The 23,833-nt window shown below is 41.4% G+C and overlaps 2 protein-coding genes across 9 annotated transcripts in view; both read right to left on the bottom strand.

The window, feature by feature from the left end:
- Window positions 1-1,119, bottom strand: part of MRPS28 (mitochondrial ribosomal protein S28) — a 95,733-nt gene extending 94,614 nt beyond the window's left edge. For 4 of the 5 annotated variants that reach the window (XR_014842727.1, XR_014842728.1, XR_014842726.1 and 1 more), the window contains exon 1: window positions 893-1,119. Coding sequence is in view for 2 of the 5 variants with exons in the window: in XM_085020346.1 (XP_084876472.1) it covers window positions 893-1,108 (216 nt within the window). In the remaining 3 variants the exon portion in view is untranslated. 5 annotated transcript variants of the gene reach the window in all.
- A 4,114-nt stretch (window positions 1,120-5,233) lies between these two features.
- The window catches only part of TPD52 (tumor protein D52), a 130,510-nt gene continuing 111,910 nt past the window's right edge, over window positions 5,234-23,833 (bottom strand). The window contains exons 5-8 of one of the 4 annotated variants that reach the window (XM_021088495.2): window positions 23,605-23,631; window positions 16,497-16,538; window positions 14,208-14,256; window positions 5,234-8,018 (exon numbers count right to left, since the gene is read on the bottom strand). In XM_021088495.2, the coding sequence (XP_020944154.1) occupies window positions 7,899-8,018; window positions 14,208-14,256; window positions 16,497-16,538; window positions 23,605-23,631 (238 nt within the window). In that variant the 3' untranslated portion in view covers window positions 5,234-7,898. 4 annotated transcript variants of the gene reach the window in all.

Raw genomic sequence — 23,833 nt, 5'->3', positions numbered from 1 at the left:
CACTGTGCTAGATGCCAGGAAGTTTTCTATAATTCAGGACACTATCCAACTGTGAACTGTTTGGTACTGGTTCCCAAGGAGATAAGCACAGAAACTGAGTTTATTTTTATATTAAATTATATAAATATTAAATTATAATGCCAGACATCCAATTCCATGTCTGCTGACTCAAAAAATCTGAATAGTATTTATGTGTACTTCTTCCCTTTCATTTATCTAGTAACTCTATCGTATTTTACAAAATTATTGCCCAACAGATGGATTTTTTAAGATCATTTACAGAAAAAGAAACTGAAGCGCTGACAAGTTAAATTACTTGCGCAAGTTCGGAGCGGTAATTTTCCCATTCGCCTATCCACTGAATTAAGAAATATAAATGAAGATCCTGGCACGCCAGACACTAGCTCCATGCTGTAGCTACTGTGTAGAACACCACCACCTGCAGAGAGCCCTGCCTCTACCGGTGAGAGTCCAACTCTACTCCAGGTCCCCAGAGTCGCCCTAGACGCCGCTTTGGCAGCGCTCGGCTCAGGAGGACAAGTGCAAAGGAGTGTGAACAGCGGAGGCCTAGCATACAGATACCGTACAAAAGTACTACAAACGGAGGAGAATCACCACGCGCTCTGTTCCAACCACACTGCGGCTAAAACAAGTAGAACACACCGCCACCCCTTGCTCCACTCCCCACGCTGGACCTGCCCCAGCCTCTCAATCCCACCCACTTACGTCGTGCTCCGCCCTGACCCCAGCGCCACACCCCCTACGCCGAGCTCGGTCCTGGCTCCCGGAGGGACCCAAACGGCGGGCTACGCCTCCATCCCAGATGCCGGGCTCCGCCCTACCCTCCGGCCCCGCCCGCCGCCGCGTCTCTAGCGTAACTCCCGCGACTCACTCTCATCCGCCCGAACTCCGCCTTCTGCTGCAACTCGGAGTGCCGCTCCAAAGCGCTCGCGAAGCCGCCTGGGCGCTGTTTAGGCTCCGTGGACTCAGAACTTTCGCTTCCGGAGCCACTTTCAGTGCCTGTGCCTCTACAGGGCCGAGAGAAGAAAAACACTCGCAGAAAATGACTCTTTGCGGTCACAGCACGGGTCCTACACAGCGCCGCCATGACGGCTCTACAACCCCTGACCTTTGGCTTCTCCGCAGGCGCGCAGGTCACGGGGCGGAGCAACAAGAGGTCCACCTACTTGCAGAGGACTCTGGGCTTGTGGGCGTAGCCTAGTCTGTGCACCGGGGTGGTGTGATATGAGAGGCTCTTAAACCAAGTCTGGTAGTTAGAGGTTCCTTACCGGCAGCGACCCGCTAAATTTTGCATGAGAAGCTTTTTGGCTCGCAGTAATTTCGCCTTCCTATAGGTTCCTTTTACAATACTGCTGTAAATTCTGGTCATGTGACACCAGCTGGCCCCGCCGCCTGCGCCTATGCCCAGGTGGCCCCAAGGCTTGTTTCCCCACCGCTCTCCTGGTCTTTGCTTAAATGCGCCATTCTCCTTGGTTATCTTATTTCAAATTGGAACTCCAGACAGTATTGGGCTCCTGCGATTTTCTCTATACCATTTAGCGCTTCTTAATATGCCATGTCATTTACTTATAGTGATTTTGTTTAGAGTCTGCCTTCTCAATTTGTAAATCACGAGGGCAAGTATTTTGCTGCTGGATCCCCTATCGCGGGTACATAGTAGGGCTCAACCATTTGTGAAAGCCTGGATCCAAGATTGTCTTTCGTGGCCTACTCTGCAGTCAGTCCACCAACGTCACAAAAATACTAGATGTTTTTGGTTTAGCTATAATCCCTTCTAGGGAATTGAGTTTCGTAATGCCTAAATATGTACCACTAGGGGCCCCACCCTCACATGATTTTCTCCCTTTTTCTCTCACAACGTTGATTGCCAGAATTTGCCCACCCTCTTCCAAACCAAGCCTAACGCCATACTTGAAATGTTTATGAATTAAGCTGTCCATCCATCTTCTACCCAGCAGTTATCTATTAACGAGCATTTATTTATTTGGGGGTAGGCAGCAGGCACTTTTCCAGCTCATTTGCAAATCCTTTGATGGAAGGCGTTTTTATGTGTGGCCATAGTCTTTATTTTTAAATGCCTTTGACTATGGATTTTAAACCTATTTGATGTTTTCATCAACTGCATAGACAGTAGAGACAACACTGGAAGTGCATTAACCTTGAAATGGCGCTTAAGTGTATGAATGACATGTGACTTCTTACTAGCCACAGGTAGGGTAATTCTCAAATTCCGTAGGGGACTTAAATTCTACTCCAGGTGAGTTCTCCCTTTTGGTACATAAACCATTTATTGCCCCTGACCATTAATGACGTCTTGTCTGAGATATTTTTGCATTATTTTCTATGGCTGCTGCTACTCTATTTCCCTTCAGGAAAAAGTGTGGTCCAAGTTCCTATTGTGGCTCAGCGGTGAAAAACCCGACTAGCATCCATGAAGACTTGGCTTCAGTCCCTGGCCTCGCTCAGTGGGTTAAGGATCCAGCATTGTCGTGAGCTGTGGTGTAGGTCACAGACACAGCTCAGATTCTGTGTTGGTGGGCAGCTACAGCTCTGCTTTGACCCCTAGCCAAGGAACTTCCATGTGCCATGAGTGTGGCCCTAAAAAGACAGACACACACACACACACACACACACACACACACACACACGTCAGTTGTAAAGAGCATTGGCCAACTAAGAATGCATAGTTCTAGTCCTAACTCCAATACTGATGATAAGCAAGCCAATTTAATGTTGCTGGTTTCCTCACATAAAACAAAGCTATTAAACCCTATCTGAAGTTATAAAGAAGTGCTTTGCACACTTAACTAAATCAGCACCTACAGAACAAACAAGATTACTAATACCCCAGCTCTGAAATTCAACAGATGTGTTATACTCATGTCCTACTCATGTCAGCCAGATCATAAATTCCTTGAGGAATGTGACAACAGGCAATTTGGGATAAATCCTATAATTCTTAAGGTGTAAGTTTTACAATAATGTTCTACTGTATACCACAGGGAATATATATTCAATATTCTGTAATAAACCATAATGGGAAAGAATATGAAAAAGGATATATATGTATAACTGAATCACTTTGCTGTACACCAGGAACTAACAACACTGTAAATAAACTACAATAAATTTAAAAAAAAAAATCTGTTTATACTGACTCTAAAAAATGTTTGTATCGACTGACTTCAGGTTATGCCTAGTAGAGCATCAAAGGCATCAAATGAAAGGGTGAAGGACTGAGCGGTCCTTGCTTATACCAGGGTCAATTGTAACATCAACACTAATGGCAATATTTTATTTCATTTTGCTTTTTAGGGCTGCACCTGCAGCATATGGAAGTTCCCAGGCCAGGGGTCGAATCAGCCACAGCATCACAGGATCTGAGCCGCGTTTGCGACCTACACCACAGCTTACAGCTATGCCAGATCCTTAACCCACTGAATAAGGCCAGGAATTGAACCTGCATCCTCATGGATACTAGTCGGATTCATCTCCACTGTGCCACAAAGGGAACTTTTAACAGCAATATTTTAATATCTTCATGGCACCTTTTGATCCTGCTCTAATCCTTGAACCACACCTTCCTTCTTGATTTATTAAAAATATAAGCTTCTGGAGGAGTTCCCATTGTGGCATAGTGGAAACGAATCCAACTAGGAACGATGAGGCTGCAGGTCCGATCCCTGGCCTCGCTCAGTAGGTTAAGGATCCAGCGTTGCGGTGAGCTATGGTGTGGGTCGCAGAAGCAGCTTGGATCTGGTGTTACTGTGGCTATGGCGTAGGCTGGCAGCTGTAGCTCCGAATGAACCCCTAGCCTGGGAACCTCCATGTGCCACAGGTGCCTGAGGGGCAAAAAAAAAAAAAATTAAAGTAAAAACATAAGCTCCTTTTTTCCCATATAGTTTGCAAAACTGATAGGACACTTTGTAAAAATATTAGTAATGGCAGATGATAACAAGTGACTAAAAAGCAATTCAGGTTCTGGTTACACATCTACTAGCTGTGATCTCATCTAGAAAATGGTGACTACATCGCACCCTTGAGTAAGGAATTAAAGGAAATGAGTGTGAAATGCCCAACAGTTATTGAAAGCTCAATAAATAGTGGTTAAGTGGTTAAAGAGGTAATTCAGAAATTCATGCCTCTCGGAATTCCCATTGTAGCTTAGTGGGTTAAGAACCCAACTAGTATCCGTGAGAATGCAGGTTCAACCCCTGGCCTCACTCAGTGGGGTAAGGATCCAGTGTTGTGGCGTAGGTCAAAGATGTGGCTCAGATTTGTCCTTGCTGCGGCTGTGGCATAGGCTGGCACCTGCAGCTCTGATTTGACCCTTAGCCTGGGAACTTACATATGCCGCAGGGGTGACCCTAAAAAGAAAAGAAATTCATGCCTCTCAAACATGCATGGAAACTTGGGGAAAAGACAGGCGTAGCAATACACTGGGGAAATAGGAGGATGGCTCTAAAGATAGTCCTATCAGCCACAGAGATGAATACAATCATTAAGGAAGTCTTGGTGAAGATGACTAGAGATCGACAATAACATTTAAGGAGTTGGAAGAAGAGAATATCAGAAAACAGTCAAGCTGGGAAATAAGTAAAGAGTGAATTCTAGAAACCAAGGGGAAAACTTAAATGCATGTTGAGATGGAGTGTTAAAGTGGAAGTCACCAAGGAGCATTTATTTTAAGCATGAAATCCTGGCAGGTAATATGCACATATGGGTTCTGCCCTCTGGGGACCAAAAAACTAAAAGTGAGTTCTTTTGGCTCATTTTGATTTTGGCTCATTGTGATTTCAGAATCAAAACATGGAAACTGAAATCTATGAAGTTTTACTTAAAAGTGATGATGCTTTATTATTAACTGTAACCCAATACGGCCTCTATAACAACTAAATTAACAGGCAGACATCTCTCCATTATGGGCAAAAAAATGATTTTTCACCTGAGTCTTAGGAAGCTATAAAGAAACAAAGGTGATCCTAACATAGGGCCTTAGGCAGCATCTCCTCTGGCACATATATAGCAAATAGTCACTTACATATATGCCTTTCTGTAGTACATATGTAGCATTTTTTGTTCCTACATTGATTCCAGACAGCTGCTCCTGTTTTGCTATGCTCAAAATGTGAAGGGTCTGGAGAGAAAGTAGGATAATTAATGGACTTACCCTTTCCTCAACAGACAAGTAATACATACAAAAGAACCCATACCCAAATCATAACATTTTTATTGTTTTCAAATACTATACAAAAAAAGGTGTGTACTTCTTGATTAACAGATCCAGAAATAGTAAGTCCAAATTAAACATGTCTTTTCTCTACTTCAACAGCTTATCTGAGTTACTACTAGGATAATCCAATGAGTTCTACTCTCTTCCACCGATGACTCTGGCCTCAAAGGTATACAGATTCTTGCTTTATTTCCCACAAACTCCGGAAATTAAGGACAATCCTTTGTAAGAAGGGGATACTTTCAGGAATTATTTTCTTTTATCCCACTTCTTGCATCCTTAACTAGCTGCTATTTCATTCTCAAGTTGCTGTGTTCTTACAGGGTCAAACACAAAACACAGGAGAGTGACCAAACCCCCCTCTGGAGTTTTAAGTAATTATTATGCTTTGAATTGCTCAAATATCTATACGTTCATAATAATGACTCTTCCACAAAGACTACTTTGAATAATATTTCTAAGTTGATGTTTATTTTCCTAAATTTATCCTCCCTCTACTTTTTGCTGCTTTTAAGAGGTAGAGTCCTTCGCAGTAGAATAAATCATTTCTCTATTAAATGTCTGCAGATGTCTGGAGAGTGATTCTCCAATTTCTTCTTTCACAACCATCACCAATACCCACATAAACCCATCCCACCACCCACCCTTATTTCTCTCATTTCTCCCATTAAATAAAAAGAGATTTGATGATATTTCACTCAACTAAGGAAATTGCCATCTTCTCTGTTTTTTCTTGGTAAAAAGATGGTAATTGGGCAGAACACCCAAGAAACAATGTAATGAAAAGAAGATGTGAGTTAAAAGTTAAAAGATGAACTGGCTGAAAAAAAAATAATTTAACAGCTATGTTGAGTAAGCACAGTATTTTTTTAAAATGATCATTTTCTACAGATCCACTCCACTGGGACAATGCTTCAGCAACCTTTGCCTTAAAGCCTCTTCAAGTAAATAATTTATGTTAGTCTGATACCAGAAAGCAGTGACTTAAAGCAGATGGAAAAAAAAAAAAAAACTGCCTTTTTAAAAGCATGGACACACAAGTTGACTATTTAATACAAAAAGCTGTTTCCAGACCACTGGCCTCATAATAAATATTGAGACCTATACTACTGATATACAGAATTTATTAAGCTTTTCACATATCATTGAGCATAGTTCCAGTTGCATCTGAAGTGCTAACAAAAGCTCTAACAATCAAGAATTGCAGCATGTTATTTTATAGCAATCAACACTTGTGGCTTTTCAGATTTGGTTTTCATAAGATAATTTATCCCAAGGTAAATCTAGTCATGCTTTAGGATATTCCAAGCTTGGCATTTAACATTTGGCATAAACAATGATAAAACAATCACAACTTGATAAATAACAAATACAACATTGTAGGCCATAACCATATACAGCATAAGGAAAAGATAGTGGTGATGAGCAAGTAGCTATGAGAATTAATAGAGTACCGTGGCCTCCATGCAAATATCTCCAGAGGCTTTGGTTCATTCAGCCCTGACACTCCGTTTTCAAACCAGGGAGCAGTGTCTATGGTATCATTTGTTATTTCTAACACACGGAACACAAATAAGTAGAAAATGATGAGCTGATTTTTATGAATGCATTAAATCCCCAGGAGTTATTACCAACCCCTTAGTATAAAAGAGTTTCAAGTTATATTAGCCATATAACTTGGTGTGCTTCTTTTAAATGGTGCTAAATGAATTAAATGAAGATGTTCCCCCAATGTGATTCATTTTAGCATTTTTTTCAGCGACCTAGATCTAAAAATCTTTCAGGCTTTTGAACCAAACATTTGAGGAGAGTGTTCATATTTCAACCTATTGATAATGCAATATGCTTGATTCAGAACGTTATAGTTTACTCTGAAACTAAAAATTTAATCTGGTAAAAAATAAGTAGCTATAAGTGGCGTAATAACCACCACACTGAAATGGTTCCTGTCACAGATGGTGATAAACAAGGATGTGAGGGCTCCACCCTCAAGTCGCTAGGATTTTGAATTACTGTACATACTGTCACAAAACTCTTAACAAATTGAATATAGAGCAGATTTATTTAGTTTGGTGTCTTCAGACACCCAGGATGTAAGATACACCAAAACAATGTTTATTCAAAAATATTTTTTGTAGCCGGTAGTTCTTCCCTTGCAAGTAAAGAAAATCTTGCCAAGACTTTTAATAACCAGGATCCAGAAAAGTTTTAAAGAACAATCTTAGTTAGGAATCAAATATACAGAGATTCAAAGAGAAAACAAAACAAAACAAAACAAAAACAGGGTAGAAGAAAAAGATCAATCCCGTATCCCAGATCCAGAGCAATTTTGTAAAGTAGAAAAGCCATTACAATAACCCACAGCTTCTTAGGTCATTCTAGTGAGGCTCCCCAGGTACTGCCCGTGTCTGTATAATGATGCTTCCTAAATAAAGGGCCTTAAATGCACATTAGAGGGGGTTTCCCAGGAAGAGAGGTGAAGGATCTTTTTACGTGGTTCCACCCACAAACTAGTTGGTCAAGGAATATGTAAAGCTCAACAAAAGCACATCTGGTGGAAATTCAGGGCAATGAATGTTGACAAGATGTGCTTGGATCTCGCTTGCAGCATCTGGCAGTGAGTAGCAGAACAAAGGTAGGACTCTCACAGGCTCTCCTGTGTCTGTTCTGGAAGAGGCTCCGTGGTGGTGGCACTAGCATTTGCAGTGGAGTTCAAGACGTCTCCAAAATCGCCGCCAGCAGGCTTGCTTCCCCCTACTTTAGACTGTTAAAAGTTCAAAAAGGAAGAGACATTATGCAACAGAAACTTTGCTGATTCTGCACAAAGTAACTCAGATTTTTACTTTGAAGAGCAGATAAATCAGGAACCTCAGAGCTCTGTGATTATTATACATGTACTGAATTTAGTGCTGCTGTAATATTCCATTTCACTGGAAAACGTATGCAGACTTCCCTGCTGAAATATTCAAGCTGGGAAGTTCTACCCCTCCCCCCCATCTGCTTATTGTTCTTCACAGGAAATATGTCTGTTATTCTCAAGTATCTATTGAGCTCTTGTTTCTATTTGAACAACACTGTGAAATATTCCTGAGTACAACAAAGGAAAGAAATGGATGCATGTTTCCCAGTTACAGCATAAACTTTCTACCCTTTTGCTACTTAAAGTGCAGTAGAAGAACTTAGCAACTCAGCATCACAGGGGAGCTTGTTAGACATTTGGAACCTCAAGACTGGCCTCCTGCCTCTGTCTGCAGGATTGAAATCCACAATTTAACAAGATCTCCAGGTGCTTCCTATACACGTTAATGGTATGTGAAGGAGTTCCCACTGTGGCTCAAAGGGATCAGCGGCAACTTGGGAGTTGCTGGAACACAGAATCAATCCCTGGTCAGGCACAGTGGGTTAAAAGATTTGGCATTGCCACAACTGCAGCTCAGGTCATGACTGCGGCTCGAAGCAGATCCCTGGCCCAGGAACTCCATATGCTAGCAAGAGGCCAAAAATGAAAAAAACAAAAAAACAAAAACCAGTATGTGAAAGCATCACTGCAAGTGCACTGAAATTTTGTCAATAAACATTTATTTAGGAGTTCCCTGGTAGTGCAGGGGATTAAGGATCTGGCGTTGTTACTGCAGTGGCTCTGGTCACTGCTGTGGTATGGGTTCAATTCCTGGTCCCAGGGAACGTCTACATGCCACAGGTGCAGCCAAAACAAAAAAACAAAAAAACCCCACGTTTGTTTGAATGAATATATCTACCTTACGTTTGTATACTAACTGTATACTACTGTATGCTTTCAAAATACCCTTACACATCTTTAATGACTAGGATGTGTCTATGCTCCCTTCCTCCCCACTCTCCTCCCTGTTACATCTCATGACTGACCAAGAGGACAGCTGACTAACATTAAGAAACCCGTCAGAGAGTTCCCATAGTGGCTCAGTAGAAACAACTCGACTAGCATCCGTAAGGATGTGAGTTCAATCCCTGGCCTTGCTCAGTGGATTAAGGATCCTGCATTGCTGTGAGCTGAGCTGTGGTGTAGGTCGCAGATGTGGCTCAGATCCCGAGTTGCTGTGGCTGTGGCATAGGCTGGCAGCTACAGCTTTGTTTCAACTCCTAGCCTGGGAACTTCCCTATGCCACTGGTGCAGGCCTGAAAAGGAAAAAAAAAAAAAAGAAAGAAACCAATCAATAATCAAAGATGCAACTCATAGAGGGTTTGCATCTGACCTGGCCCTTTGTTCAGTCTTAACTGACTGGCCAGAGACTCATTAACAATTGGAATCTAGTTGCAATTTTCTTTCTTTTTGGTCTCCCACCCAAAAATCTTTGAACTGTCAAAAAATTTGCATGACTTGTATCCCTGCATATTTATTAACTTCGTCAAAATATTCTTTCATTATAAGAAAATGTTAAGACCTCTTGTAACCCAACGTGTCTAAAAACTGACCTCCTCCTCCACACAACTGGTTCCTTCTCTCTTGTAAGATTATTAATGGCAGTAGCACCTCCCAGTCAGATTCGTGGAGGTGTCCTTGATCCTTCCACATCTTGTTCCACGCTCAATCGATCACTAACTTCTTGTCTGTAATTTCTTTTTAGGGCCACACCTGCAGCATATGGAAGTTCCCAATCTAGGGGTCGAATCAGAACTGCAGCTGCTAGCCTACGCCACAGCCACATCCACACTGGATTTGACCTACAGTGTAGCTTGCAGCAACACCAGATCCTTAATCCACTGCAAGGCCAGGGATTGAACCTGCACCCTCACAGACACTATGCTGGGTTCCTAACCCACTGAACCACAGTGGGAACTCTTGTCATTTCTAAGTATCTCCTGACTTTGTCCCATTGGCACTAACTCAATTCACTACATCACCATCTGTGGCCTATGTGAATTGAAGTTTAGCACTTGCCATCAGCCTCTACATGGACTAAATTATGAGCTACTGCAGATGCTGACCTGCAGCACCCCCTCAACAGAGCTCAGGGTGAAAATCAGGAGTGAAGCACTGATCTGGGAAGACTGGAAGAACAGGTTTTCAGGTAGTCACATATTTTTAGGAGAAGATTTTATGTGCCCAATTCTTGCATCTCCTCATAACTAGAAACACTAAAATCCGTCATGGTGATGTCTGCTCCTTGTGACTGGTGGTGACCTTCAGGAGATCAGCAACAAACTTTTGTAAAATGTGTGCAAGGCTGCACACACCTCCCCCTCACCTTTATCATATCCTGATCCCCCCCCCCCGCCCCACTCCTCTGTGGGCAGCCCACTGCCCAGGCTGTAAAGGATAAACAAAGAATGTCATGGTCATCTGCAAATGCAGTCACTTCCAAGGGTGAGAGCTGATGAGTCCTGCAGGCTGTGAAAACTCAAGATACTGGCCCCATAGCTGAGGTGCATATCAAAGGAATGATTTCAGTGAGCCCAGACCTCTTTTGTTCCTGTTCCCTGCCCTTCTATGCAAAAACTCCTTTATATCCTAGCTCCTCCCTCGCCTTTGGGGAACAGCTGCTCTGGGCTACCTGAGATACTGTCTCGGGCTTGAGTCCTAATTTTGCCCCAAATAAAACCTAACTCTCAACATTCAGGTTGCGCATTTTTTTAAGTTGACACCTGGATTACAAGCCTTCCTCCTAGCCTGTCTATACCAGTCTTTCTCGCCTTAGATCTGCAGGGCAGCCAGGGATCTTCCTAAAATGCACAGAAGAATGGACAACTCAGGTTGTTTAAAACCTTTCAATGGCGGCTCACTTTTTCCTCCACGCGGCCCACCTAACTCTCTAGCGCCGTCTCCTGCTCAGCACCTTACAGCACAGCAAAGTTCCTGGTGTTCCTCAAAGGGCCCCAAAGCTTCAAATGTCCCCTTCAAACTAAAGGCATCTATTTACATACCTGCATCCTCCAAGAAGCCCTCTCTGATCTTCCCTCCTGCCAGGCATTACAGAGGTTCCTGCTACTGGTCCTCACTGCACCCTCGGACTGGCACAGCATCTTACCTCACTTTTCTTTCACTGGCCATTTAAATCATCTAAACATCTGGCAGAAAGGGTCTGTGTCTCTCCTACACATCGTGATATTTTCAGCGCCCAATTCTCATCTCCTGGCACACAGTAAATGCCCAATAACCACAAGTAATGACTCAATCCAAAATCTAAATGTAAGTATATGCAGACCCAATGTTTAACTGAATATAAATGTACATGAGAAAAACTGTATCCCAAGCATCCAACTCTAGGTTACAGCTTCCTTCTGATATTTGTCTAATACACTATGCTGTAAAAAAATTACATGTTTTATTATAAATCAACTATAATAAAAAAATTTTTAATTACATGTTTTTATCTGAATGGTGCCTAGTCATTTTTCAAAAACTGATTTCACTAGAATTTATAGTCTAAATAGATTCAGGAGGAAAGTACATATAGCAAATGACCAGGAGGTTTTTCCTCATCTTCAGTGTCAAGAGAACCTGGGTTGCCTGATTTTCCAGCTGGTCATTTCAAAAACTAATGCTCAGAGTAGATTTCAAGGAGAGGCTATGATATTCCTAAAACACTGAGAATCTGAATGTTGCATTGACTTCCTGCAATGTACAGTTTGTTTTCAAATATCTGACCAGGCATTAACATGAATAAAGCAGGCCTCTGGTACTGACCTAGAAGAATGACTATGGGGAGTTCCCACTGTGATTCATTGGGTTACGAACCCAACTAGTATCCATGAGGATGTGGGTTCCATTCCTGGCCTCACTCAGTGGACCTGGCATTGCCATAAGCTGTGGTAAAGGCCAGCAGCTGAAGCTCCAATTTGACCCCTAACCTGGGAACTTCCATATACCACAGGTGCAGCCTTAAAAAAAAAAAAGAAAGAAAGAAAAAAGAAAAAAAGGAAGATGACTATAATATATGTTTTGTTCATCAAATACGTATCAAGTAGCCGCAATATGACAAGGACTACTGGAGGCCCCTGAGAAGCATCAGTGAAAAAAAAAGAATAGGGCCTGCCAGCACATACAGTATGTGTGCTGGTGGAGGCTGAAGAAACCAAGTGTAGGAGTCTGTGTACAGTGTGATTCCTTTTTTTTTTTTTTTGCTTTTTAGGGCTGCATCTGCAGCATATGGAGGTTCCCAGGCTAGGGGTCGAATCAGAGCTACAGCTGCTGGCCACAGCCACAGCCATAGCAACTCAGGATCCAGGCCATGTCTGCGACCTACACCACAGCTCATGGCATCACTGGATCCTTAACCCACTGAGTGAGGCCAGGGATTGAACCCACAACCTCACGGTTCCTAGTTGGATTCATTTCCACTGTGCCATGACAGGAACTTCCACTGTGATTCTTTTTTGAAAAACATTTACACATTTACATAGAAACAGAAACAGTGGGTAGTAGTGTGGGCATGTGCAAGGAAAAAAGATCTAGATCATGATACAGTGTGTGGTTTTCTTTCCACAAGCATACCTTGATTCTGTAATTTTAAAAAGATGTATTATTTAAAAACAAGTGACTCAAGTATAATTCTGAAAGACAAAATCTGAATATTTTACAGCTGAATTATATAAAACATATAAGATATGAGTTTTAACCCTTAACAAAACATCCACCATAATTATCAGAATTAGTTTGGAAAGAAATGAACATATGGGCTTTGCACAAATCCTGTAGAGAAGGCTGGGCTGTGGATGGGAACCAGAAAATCTTTTTGGTCACTTGTGATCCTTGATGATTTTACAGTTTTGAGTATAATTTTGAAGATAATACAATCTACAAATTAATAAAGCTGATTATTATGGGAAAATGTCTACCAAAATAAAATTTATTTTTTGATTAAAAATAAAACAATGAATCATCAATGATGATCGCCATGGCAGCAGCATCATAATAAGAAGTCTGATAATTAAGGAATGAACAAACAATATCCATTATAAGGCAAGCAGCTGTTAAATATAATATTGAAAAAGAATACTTACTGTCATAGAAAAAAGTATATGATTTATGGTTAATTCTTTTTTAAAGCATAACAACACAGTCCTACTATATATTCCTGTCTCTGGGTTGGAGGAGCTCTTTTTTGTGCGTTTTTGGTGCTTTTCTATATTGTTTTGTGCTTTCTATAATAAGGGTTTTTTTTTTTTTTTTTTTTTTTTTTTTTGTCTTTTCCAGGGCCGCACCCACGGCATATGGAGGTTCCCAGGCTAGGGGTCTAATCAGAGCTGTAGCCGCCGGCCTACACCACAGGTCACAGCAACGCCAAATCCTTAACCCACTGAGCAAGGCCAGGGATCAAACCCGAAACCTCATGGTTCCTAGTCAGATTCATTAACCACTGAGCCACAACGGGAATTCCTACAATAAGGTTTATATTCAACTTTGTCTAATGACAAAAGTATTTGAAGTGAATAATGCAAAAAGCAGCACAAACTTCTAAAACACTATTGTTTTTTAAATTACACATTTCTTTGCAGCCGTCAGGCTGCCACGCTCCGATATTCACTCAAAAACATTGATTAAAATAGTATATATGGAGTTCCCGTCATGGCGCAGTGGTTGACGAATCCGACTAGGAACCATGAGGTTGTGGGTTCGGTCCCTGCACTTGCTCAGTTGGTTAGTGATCCGGCATTGCCGTGAGCTGTGGTGTAGGTTGCAGACTCGGCTCGGATCCCACGTTACTGTGGCTCTGGTGTAGGCCGGCGGCTACAGCTCCGATTCGACCCCTAGCCTGGGAACCTCCATATGCCGCTGGAGCGGCCCAAAGAAATAGCAAAAAGCCAAAAAAAAAAAAGTATATATCACCTTGAATATCCACTAATAATGGAAAGAATCAAGTTATTGAAGTTATTTAAATAGTTTTAGAAGGAAATGCTAACTTAAACAATTCACCCACGCCAAAGAAATTTAAGCAACATATAACACAAAGACCCTGTTCCTCCCTCTACTTGCCTTTAAGTTTTCAACCTTTTCTTCAAATGATTTGAAAGTCGGAGAGTTTCTATGGAGAGAAGAGAAAAACAAACAGTAAGGTTGCAACCACTGAGAAAAGAAATGCAACAATTCTGAAAACAATGATTAGTTGACTGTATTCCTCTATGCCATTATTCTCAATCAGCAAGCAACAGATATATTTATCTGTACCACAGATGTGGAGGCATACATACAAATTTATCTTATTATGGAAGACTATCAACTTCTGTTCTAAGAGTTCTACAAATGATGCTTTTGATTCTGTGAAGACAGCTAGACTTAGACAATAGATACAGTCAAGTAATTGTGTGAGGAGAGGGAACAAGGCCAGGTTCAACACGGATTGTCACTGTCTCAACCAACGTGTCAAGGTGTAAGAAAATGCCATGTTACAGCAGTCGGATTTGGGTTAAGGTGCTATGCTCCAGAACTCGTGTTTACATTCACAGGCTGCCTGGCAAGATTTCTACAGGAACCCACATGAGCTAAACCGGACAGGCAAACCCTAGGGGTTCCACGCCCTGGTTCCCAGGAGCGGCATAACAGACAGGAAAAAAGAGTGGCTCTGCCCACTTCACAAAGCTCCCCGCCCCAACTGCCACAGAAGCACCCTGGAGCCCATTGAAACCTCTTCCCTGCCTTCAAACTCATCCACAGGGATGAAGGAGGGTCACAGCGCCTGTGTTACTCCCACCCTGGGTTTCCGCACCTTTTATACTATCTACTGGCCCCCTAGAGCCTTCCTATTACCAAGATACAAAAGGAGAAGAAGGGGACAAAGGGTTTCCTCCTTCCCATCATGGTGATGGGCAGCTAGCCACAAAGTGTGGACCTCAGGCCTGCTGGCTCTTGGGAAGTTCTTAGCAATGCAGATTCTCAGGTCCCACCCCAGGCCTAAGAATCAGAAAGTCAAGGTGGAGCCCATCGGGCACGGGCTTTTAACAAGCCCTCCAGGTAGTTGTGATGTACACTAAAGTTTAAGCTACGCATATATTGTTAAAAATCCTCTGCCCCTAGAGAGAGGTCAAGAGAGGAGATAAAACGTGCCACTTGCAAGGGCTTCCTGATGAAAGAGGTCAGCAGAACCAAATCACAGTTGGCCCCAAACATCACACTGGGATAAGGGAAGTAGAAACAGGGAGGATGAGAGAAAAGCAGATTGCAGACAGAGGAGGTGGACACCTACATCCATGAAAAGAGAAGGCCGATTAGATGACGAGCGTTCACTTTTTCAATTAAACAGATTTCAGAAATGAAACAACTGAACAGGCTTACAAAATAAAGCAGAAACAGTAATACTTATGTTTTTATTTTTTATTAATTTTAATTCTTCTTTGTCTTTTTAGGGCCACAGGTGCGGCATATGGAAGTTCACAGGGCAGGGGTCGAACTGGACTAAAGCTGCCAGCCTACACCACAACCACAGCACCCCAGATCTGAGCTGTATCTGTGACCTACACCGCAGTTCATGGCAATACTGGATCCATAACCCACTGAGTGAGGCCTGGGATCGAACCCATGTTCTCATGGATACTAGTCATACTCTTAACCTGCTGAGAGCCACAACGGGAACACCAATAATACCTTTTTTTTTTTTTTTTTTTTTTTTTTAATGGCCACACATGCCACATATGGAAGTTCCTGGGCCAAGGGACTGAATCTGAGCTGCAGCTGTGACCTAGGCCACAGCTATGGTGATGCGGGATTCTTTAACCCATTGTGCTGGGCTGGGGATAGAACCTGAGCCTCCACAGCAACCCAAGCTGCTGCAGTTAGATTCCTAACCCACTGTGCCACAGTGGGAACTCCAATAATTCTTTTATTTATTTATTTATTTGTCTTTTGTCTTTTTTGGGCCTCATCTGAGGCCTATGGAGGTTCCCAGGCTAAGGGTCTATTCGGAGCTGTAGCCACAGCAACGCCAGATCCAAGCCGGGTCTGCAATCTACACCACAGCTTGAGGCAATTCGGGATCCTCAACCCACTGATCAAGGCCAGGGATCAAACCCCCAACCTCATGGTTCCTAGTCGGATTCATTTCTGCTGTGCCACGATGGGAATTCCCAATAATTCTTTTTTTTTAAATCACAAACATTTAATGGATTTTTTTTGCCCCAGCCTAACACTGTAGGAAGACTAACTAAAAACTCTTCAGAGCTTGTTTAGAGCAGAATTCTATCTCCTACTTCCAAACAGTTCAAGTAAAACATCTAAGTGAAATATAAGAAAGCATCAGACCAACTACATTTTGTAAAAAATATACTTTACCTCATAGCAGGCATGCTAATTGAGTGTTGAATGGAGCGTATACTAAGAGGCAGCATTAAAAAGAGATAGAAATGGAGTTAGTAAAGTGGTGATTAGACATTATAAAAAGCAAACAAAACTTAGCTTTCTAGGAGCTTGTTCTCCTGGCACCATGAAGAATGACCTACTTTTTGAGGCGGAGGGGATCAAAGTTATTCCAACGTACTTTACTTTTATTCATGAGCCAATTTAATCCCAGTAGTTAACAGAGCTAGTAATTCGACTTTGCATTTTCACAGCACTTTGAAAACTGTCAAGTGTTTTCACCTGTATCTGCAAGGTGTCTCACATCAAGGCTCAAATGTTAAATAATTTATTTACCCAAGGTCACAGCAGAACTTGGGTTTTTGAGATTCCTAATCCAGTGTTCAGCACCTCCCCTCAAAAAATGAAGCATACACATAAAGATATGTACACACACACACACACACACACACGCAGACACACACACAAGCAAAGCCACCGAAGGACACCTGCAGCTATCTTTCTCCCACATACTTGTTACCAGAACAGGAAGCTTTCAAAGTTTGTCACTATTTGACAATTTCAAGTGACTTTAAAGTTACATATCACTCCTTAGTAGTAGTGGTATCAGTTTTCTAATAAGAGACACCTGTACTCCATCCCAATTAAACTACATGTTCTTAAAGGCCATTCAAATAATATTTGGTCCCTGGTTTTCCTAGGACCAACTTTTTACTCAAAGGCAACTCAGGTTCAAGGTTATCTACTCTCCAGCCATATCCCATAGAGACCACCTCAGTTCATAAGATGGAAATACCTCAATTCTTGGGCTCACAAAGTCACTGATGTACCCTGCTAATACTAATGACATGCTTATGATATTCTGATCACTGACACGGCATTTTGGGGTAAGCAGAACAGTCCAAGGTATCAATTCTCAATTATATTTAAATACCATGTGTGTTTATGATTTAGTTTTCTCCAAGACTCAATTGTTACCAATGATGATGTGTTGCTTCAAGTATAGCTCCTCAATCTAGTTTTGCATTCATATGTAATAATATGGAGTATAACCTTGCTATGAATCAAAAGAAGCCAGCAGCTCATATAGTCAAGATAATCAGTAAAAGATTCAGACATCTTTGTACTTAATGTTGTACATAATACAGGAAAAGCTCTACTGTATTAGCTCAGCATTCTCTCTATCCTATTATAACAGTGGTAGATGCCTTGATATAAGAGTACATTCTGGGAAGAATTTGCTAATTATTTTCCTGCTTCATCTATGGCAGCACGCTGGATCCATAACTGAAAGACAGAGATGAATAAAAATCCTCTTTCTTAGTTGACAAATCCAAAAGTCACCTGCCCTTCCTTAGACCCCTCTAAAGAACTGCCAAAGCCACCTTCCACCATCACCAATATAACAACCAGATCAGTAGAGTTCCATCTACTACAGCTGACCTCCCAGTAATCTACAAATTGTTTAGACTGAATGAAAACAAACAAACGAACAAACAAACTACCTGAGCCAACTAAGATTCTGATCCTGGGATTTTATCAACAGAACATTAAGCCACTGATTAGCTAATGGTAGGCACCTGAGCTACAAAGCTGTAGGCTTTGACATTGAGGAAGACATTTTTGGAGACAAACTTCAAGAATGCAGAAGAAAAAAAAGAATTTCCAAAAAAATAATTGAATATAAGCACAGAAAAAGGTAGAGGAAATGAGATTACCATGCCAGGAAGAAGGCTCAAGTGGGAGAGGATGAGGTTTTTTTCTTTGGTTTCTAGATGCAACCTTGATTTCTAACAGTTTTGCAGTCAGCAGGACTCGTCTGGGTAGGACCTGGGTTTGCTTCCTATTGCCTCCTTGGATTCCAAATGAACTTTCATTCTATCCAACACATTGCCCTTTCTAGGTGAGCTAAGTCACATAATTTTCTAATCCTCAAAACTAACAGACTCTATGCTAGAACATTCTGGTGGCAATTACCAAACCCTGGCAAATGAAAGCGACTATTGGCTGAACATGCAATAAATTATTTGTCCATAGGACCCACACACTGAATTCAATAGTATTGACAAAATGAGGAAATGGGGAGTTCCCATAGTGCAGCAGAAACAAATCCGACTAGGAACCATGAGGTTGCAGGTTCGATCCCTGGCCTTGCTCAGTAGGTTAAGGATCCAGCATTGCTGTGAGCTGTGGTGTAGGTCATAGTTGAGGCTCGGATCCTGTGTTGCTGTGGCTGTGGCTGTGGCCAGCAGCTGCAGCTTTGATTAGACCCCTAGCCTGGGAACCTCCATATGCCTTGGGTTCGGCCCTAAAAAGACAAAAGACAAAAAAAAAAAAAAAAAAAAAAAAAGAGAGAGAGAGAGAGAGAGAAAACGGGTGGATAAAGTAACTACAAAGTTCAGAAATGCACAGTTAATTCTAGTCGCTGCCCCTACGCACATACGTTAAAGATCATTTTCTCAAAGACCATTCGATGGGTTCTGTGCTCCTCTGACCAGCATACAAACTAGTTAAAAGGGACTAGGCCAAAGGCAGAGTGAAAAAGAATGATCAGAAAAGTGAATTCTAGATGCATCAAGTTGACAATGAATTCAACATCCAGGGCACAGATTAATTCAGGATTATGCTACATAGGAAACAAGTCCTAAGGTCATACAAGTTGAGAAATCAAATCGAAAAAGTCACTTGGAATTATCAGGGGATGGAGAATTAAAACAAGAAAGCAGTGGAGATGGAGTTCCCATCGTGGCTCAGTGGTTAACGAATCCGACTAGGAATCATGAGGTTGTGGGTTCAATCCCGGGCCTTGCTCAGTGGGTTAAGGATCTGGCATTGTGGTGAGCTGTGGTGTAGGCTGCAGATGCGGCTCAGATCCCATGTTGCTGTGGCTCTGGCAGAAGCCGGCGGCTACAGCTCCAATTCAACCCCTAGCCTGGAAACCTCCATATGCCTCAGGAGTGGTCCTAAAAAGACAAAAAGACAAAAAAAAAAAAAAAAAAAAAAAAAAAAATTGAAAAGAAAAGAAAGCAGTGGAGAACTATGCATAACTAATCAAGGGCTCTTCCTTGGATTAAGGAAGAGATGGATAGTGGTGGAGCATCAATGTCAGTGGACAGCAGGAGAAAAGGGGAAAGTGACAAACAGGGTACACAGGAGAAGACAATCATGTTGGAAATAAAATTTTAAAAAATATTTTGTTTTTACAGTATGATCATAGAAAAGGACTATCAATATGCTCCAAGAAAACCAAGGTATAAATCAAACGATAACTTGAGGCTTTTAAGTTATTAAATACCTAGCAAGTGCCAATGGTCTTTATGATAGGACTTAAAAGGGGAAAATAAAAGGAACAAGAAGCAGTCATCACTACCAAATAAGTTCAAAAACCAGATGGGAAAATCCCATTTTGTTTTAGAGATCTGGAAATAATTCTCTTGTGATTCTGGGCTCATGGCTCCACCTGTCCCTGAGTACTGTTACTGTTTCCTGTCGGTAAAACTTGGGAGCTCTTATATCTACCAAACTCAGAATAGATATAACTAAATAGGAGTTCACGTTGTGGCTCAGTGGGTTAAGAACCCAACTAGTATCCATGAGGATGTGGGTTTGATTCCTGGCCTTGCTCGGTGGGTTAAGGATCTGGTGTGGCCATGAGCTGTGGTGTAGGTCTCACATGCAGCTCAGAAGCCTGCAGCCACAACTCTGATTGGACCCCTAGTCCAGGAACTTCCATATGCCACAGGTGAGACCTACATGTGTAGATTAAACAAACAAACAAACAAACAAAACTTTATATATATTAAGTTTCTCTCTAAAAAAAAAAAAAGTAAAGGCATGAGTCAATGTTTACCATGTATGAGCAGAAAACAAACAAACAGGAGGGGAAGGAATATGAACACCCACTTGGAGAAAAGCTGTCTGTCCCCAGAGGGCCTCCAAAGATAGCGCTGGTTATCATGTCCCAGGGCTGGCCTATGACCTCCCTGTCACTGACATCTAATTGTCAGGGCATCAAAAACAAATATACCCCTCTTTCTCGCCACCTCTCTCTATTTCTTCTTCCTCCCTCCCTCCATCTCCTTCTGTCTTTCCTCCCCCACCCTCCCCTCCTCCTCCTCTTTCTTACCTACCCACCCAAGATCAATGACAAATATCTACATCCCAAGGGCTAATTTATCTTTTTTTTTTTTTTTTTTTTTTTTTTTTTTTTTTTTGTGCTTTTCAGGGCAGCACCCTCAGCATATGGAGATTCCCAGGCTAGGGGGTGAATGGGAGCTACAGCTGCCGGTCTGTGCCACAGCCACAGCAACATGGCTCATGGCAATGCCAGATCCCTAACCCATTGGGCAAGGCCAGGGATCGAACCTTTGTCCTCATTGATGCTAGCTGGGTTCATTACCACTGACCCACGACAAAACTCCAAGGTTGGTTCTTTCTTTGTTTTTGTCTTTTTTTTGTCTTTTCTAGGGCTGCACCCGCGGCATATGGAAGTTCCCAGGCTAGGGGTCGAATCGGAGCTGGAGTCTTCGGCCTATGCCAGAGCCACAGCAATGCCAGATCTGTGCCGCGACTGCAACCTACAGCTCATGGCAATGCCGGATCCCTAACCCACTGAGCAAGGCCAGGGATCGAACCCACAACCTCGTGGTTCCTAGTCGGATTTGTTTCCGCTGTGCCATGACGGGAACTCCAAAGGTTGGCTCTTTACATATGTTTTCTATTATATATGTTTGCATATGTTTCTATTATTGCTTTTATATTTTTTCTTTTTTAAAAAATTTTTCCTTTACAGTTTCAACCACATTCGCAGCATATGAAGTTCCAAGGCCAGGGATCAAATCTGAGCCACACCTTTGACTTACACCACAACTTTGGCAATGCCAGATCCTTCACTCACTGTGCCACAGTGGGAACTCCTCATATTTTCAATAATAAATGAACCCATTAAATCTGATTTTAAACAGAACATCTTGGGCTAAAAATAATTTTTTTAAATGACTTTACCCAACTTTTAATCTGGAAGAAATAATTCCAAAATTTAGCTTTCAAAAGATAATCTTCTGTCGCATTTCAAGGTTATAACATAAAGCCTTACTTTAACCTGCATGTATTGATATGCAATATATTATTCATTAAAAAAATCGGACTAAAATGGTAGATAAGAATAAAATCTCAATTGCATTTTTTAAATGAAATGAAAAAATGTGACTATGTAAGCAGTTCAAAAAGAAGTACCCAATTCAATTTATTTCTGGTGAATTAATAAGACAGCACATACTGAGCCACACTTACTTCATGTTTTCAAAAGTATAGAGAAAGAACAATGATAAGTACTGATGAAAAACATACCATGCCTCAAGAGCACTGACATAGTTTTATATTTCTGTTTATATTACATCTAATAGTGTTTAATAATCAGATATTAACTGAGCTCTTCCATTCTTCACTCATTCCCAGGCCCCACTTCTTTCTCCCACTAACCAGAGTCCAGGCAGAGGCTTTAAGCTCTCTTTGAACAAGAACCGTATCTGGCCTAAGTTACATCCTTTGAACTTGTCCAGAATAGGCACCTGTTAGCAGAATGGCTTTTGTGAGTGAATACATCCTCACACAACTCAAATAACCTTATACTACAAAGTACAGACGACAGAGGAAACCGTCTTAACAGTTTCTTAAAGCCCTTAGGCTGTTGTAGGTTGAACACCAAAGTACAGAATTGATTTCGGGACCAGGTATCGAACCTGTGCCATGGCAGCGACCTGAACCAACGCAGTAACAACACCAGATCCTTAACCGGCTGAGCCCCCAGGGAACTCCAGCACAATTTAAACTTGCAATAGTTCCACACTTAGAGTTTGTTTACCCCCATGACTTACTCCAACTTCCAGGGTTAGGCCTCAACGATAAGTCCGTGTTTGATTCCTTAAGAAGGCAAATAGCTACATCATAGCAAGTGAATGCTTGAGCAGACAATTCGTATTAACAGGAACAGAGACAGAGACAAAAGACTCTCAAAAGACTCACACTCAAAAGACTTTCCTTCACCTTGGTTTTCCTGACTACTAATTAGATTAACCAGAGAGTCTACCTGGGAGAGAAAGGAGAGGTTTGCTCAATATCACCAAGATCCCTTCTATAAGGCATCGTTTGGGCTGACATTTTTTTTTTTAAATGTGCTTACTTTTTTGGCTGACTATACTTTATCTTTCCTTTTGCAACCATGAAATTTCCTTGGGTGTGTAGTTACAGAATCTAGCTAAAGAAACACTAAAATAGGGGCGGGAAAAATTAGGAGTTTGGTATTAACATATACACACTATTATATATAAAAGAGTTACTCAACAAGGACCTACTTTTAGCATAGGGAACTCAACTCAATATTCTGAAATAACCTATAAGGGAAAAGAATCTGAAAAAGAAAGCATCTATGCACATGTATACCTGAAACTAACATTGTAAATCCACTATACACCAATACAAAAAAAAATTCAATTTAAAAAAAGAAATAACAAAACAGTAAACAGTATAAGCTAATAAAACAAGTACTAAAAAGTACAGAATAACAGTAAATTTAATCTTGGGCATATTTTACAAAATAAAAAAATTTCCGAGTGACCTGTGCAAGACGGAAGACTCACACTGTGAGACAGTACATATGCTGTCCATTACAACTACATAATGGGACCCAGGTGAAGGAGAATTCCAACATCCTTACAAAGGCACCGAAGAAATTAAAGCATCAAAAACAAACAAAGTCAGACATTCAAAGGGAGGAATTCTGCATGCCATGGTAAAGCTGCTTCTTTTTACAAAAAAAAAAAAAAAAAAAGTAAAAAGCAACTTCAAAATCGTTTCCATGTCCCTTGAACCACAGTGTCAAATTATTCTTCTTTCAATTTACCCATTACCCATGGTATACAAGAAACCCTCCCTTGAAAATAAGAATGCACCAGAAAAAAAGATATTCCAAGATGGAAGAAGATCATGTAGCGGACAAACACGACCAATCAGCGTGGCATCAGAATCTAAATGCACTTGTCTTGGACGACTGCTGGGCTGCAGTGATGGTTCAAACTCTCCTTACCTAAAGGAATGTGAAAAGGCTTGCAATCTGCAAGAAGCCAGAGTCAGCATTAAAAAAAGAAAGGAAGTTCTGGTAAATCTAACACAATTCGAGAACCTATGTTTTAAAAGTTACGTAAGGTTTTAACTGAATTCTAAAGAGCTACCCAATGGAGTCAGCATAGAAAGAAGAGAGAACACTAAGAGAAGGATAAGTGGTTCTTCCCTGGGAAAGGGATTGAGAAAACTAT

Source organism: Sus scrofa, chromosome 4 (genome assembly GCF_054392235.1).
Source record: "Sus scrofa isolate SSC_HxYL_T2T_F1_AM1 chromosome 4, Sscrofa_HxYL_maternal_Yorkshire_Landrace_v2.0, whole genome shotgun sequence".
In the NCBI taxonomy this organism is placed as follows: domain Eukaryota; kingdom Metazoa; phylum Chordata; class Mammalia; order Artiodactyla; family Suidae; genus Sus; species Sus scrofa.
The sequence above is the reverse complement of the archived record's forward strand: the minus strand, read 5'-3'. Positions and strand labels throughout refer to the sequence as shown.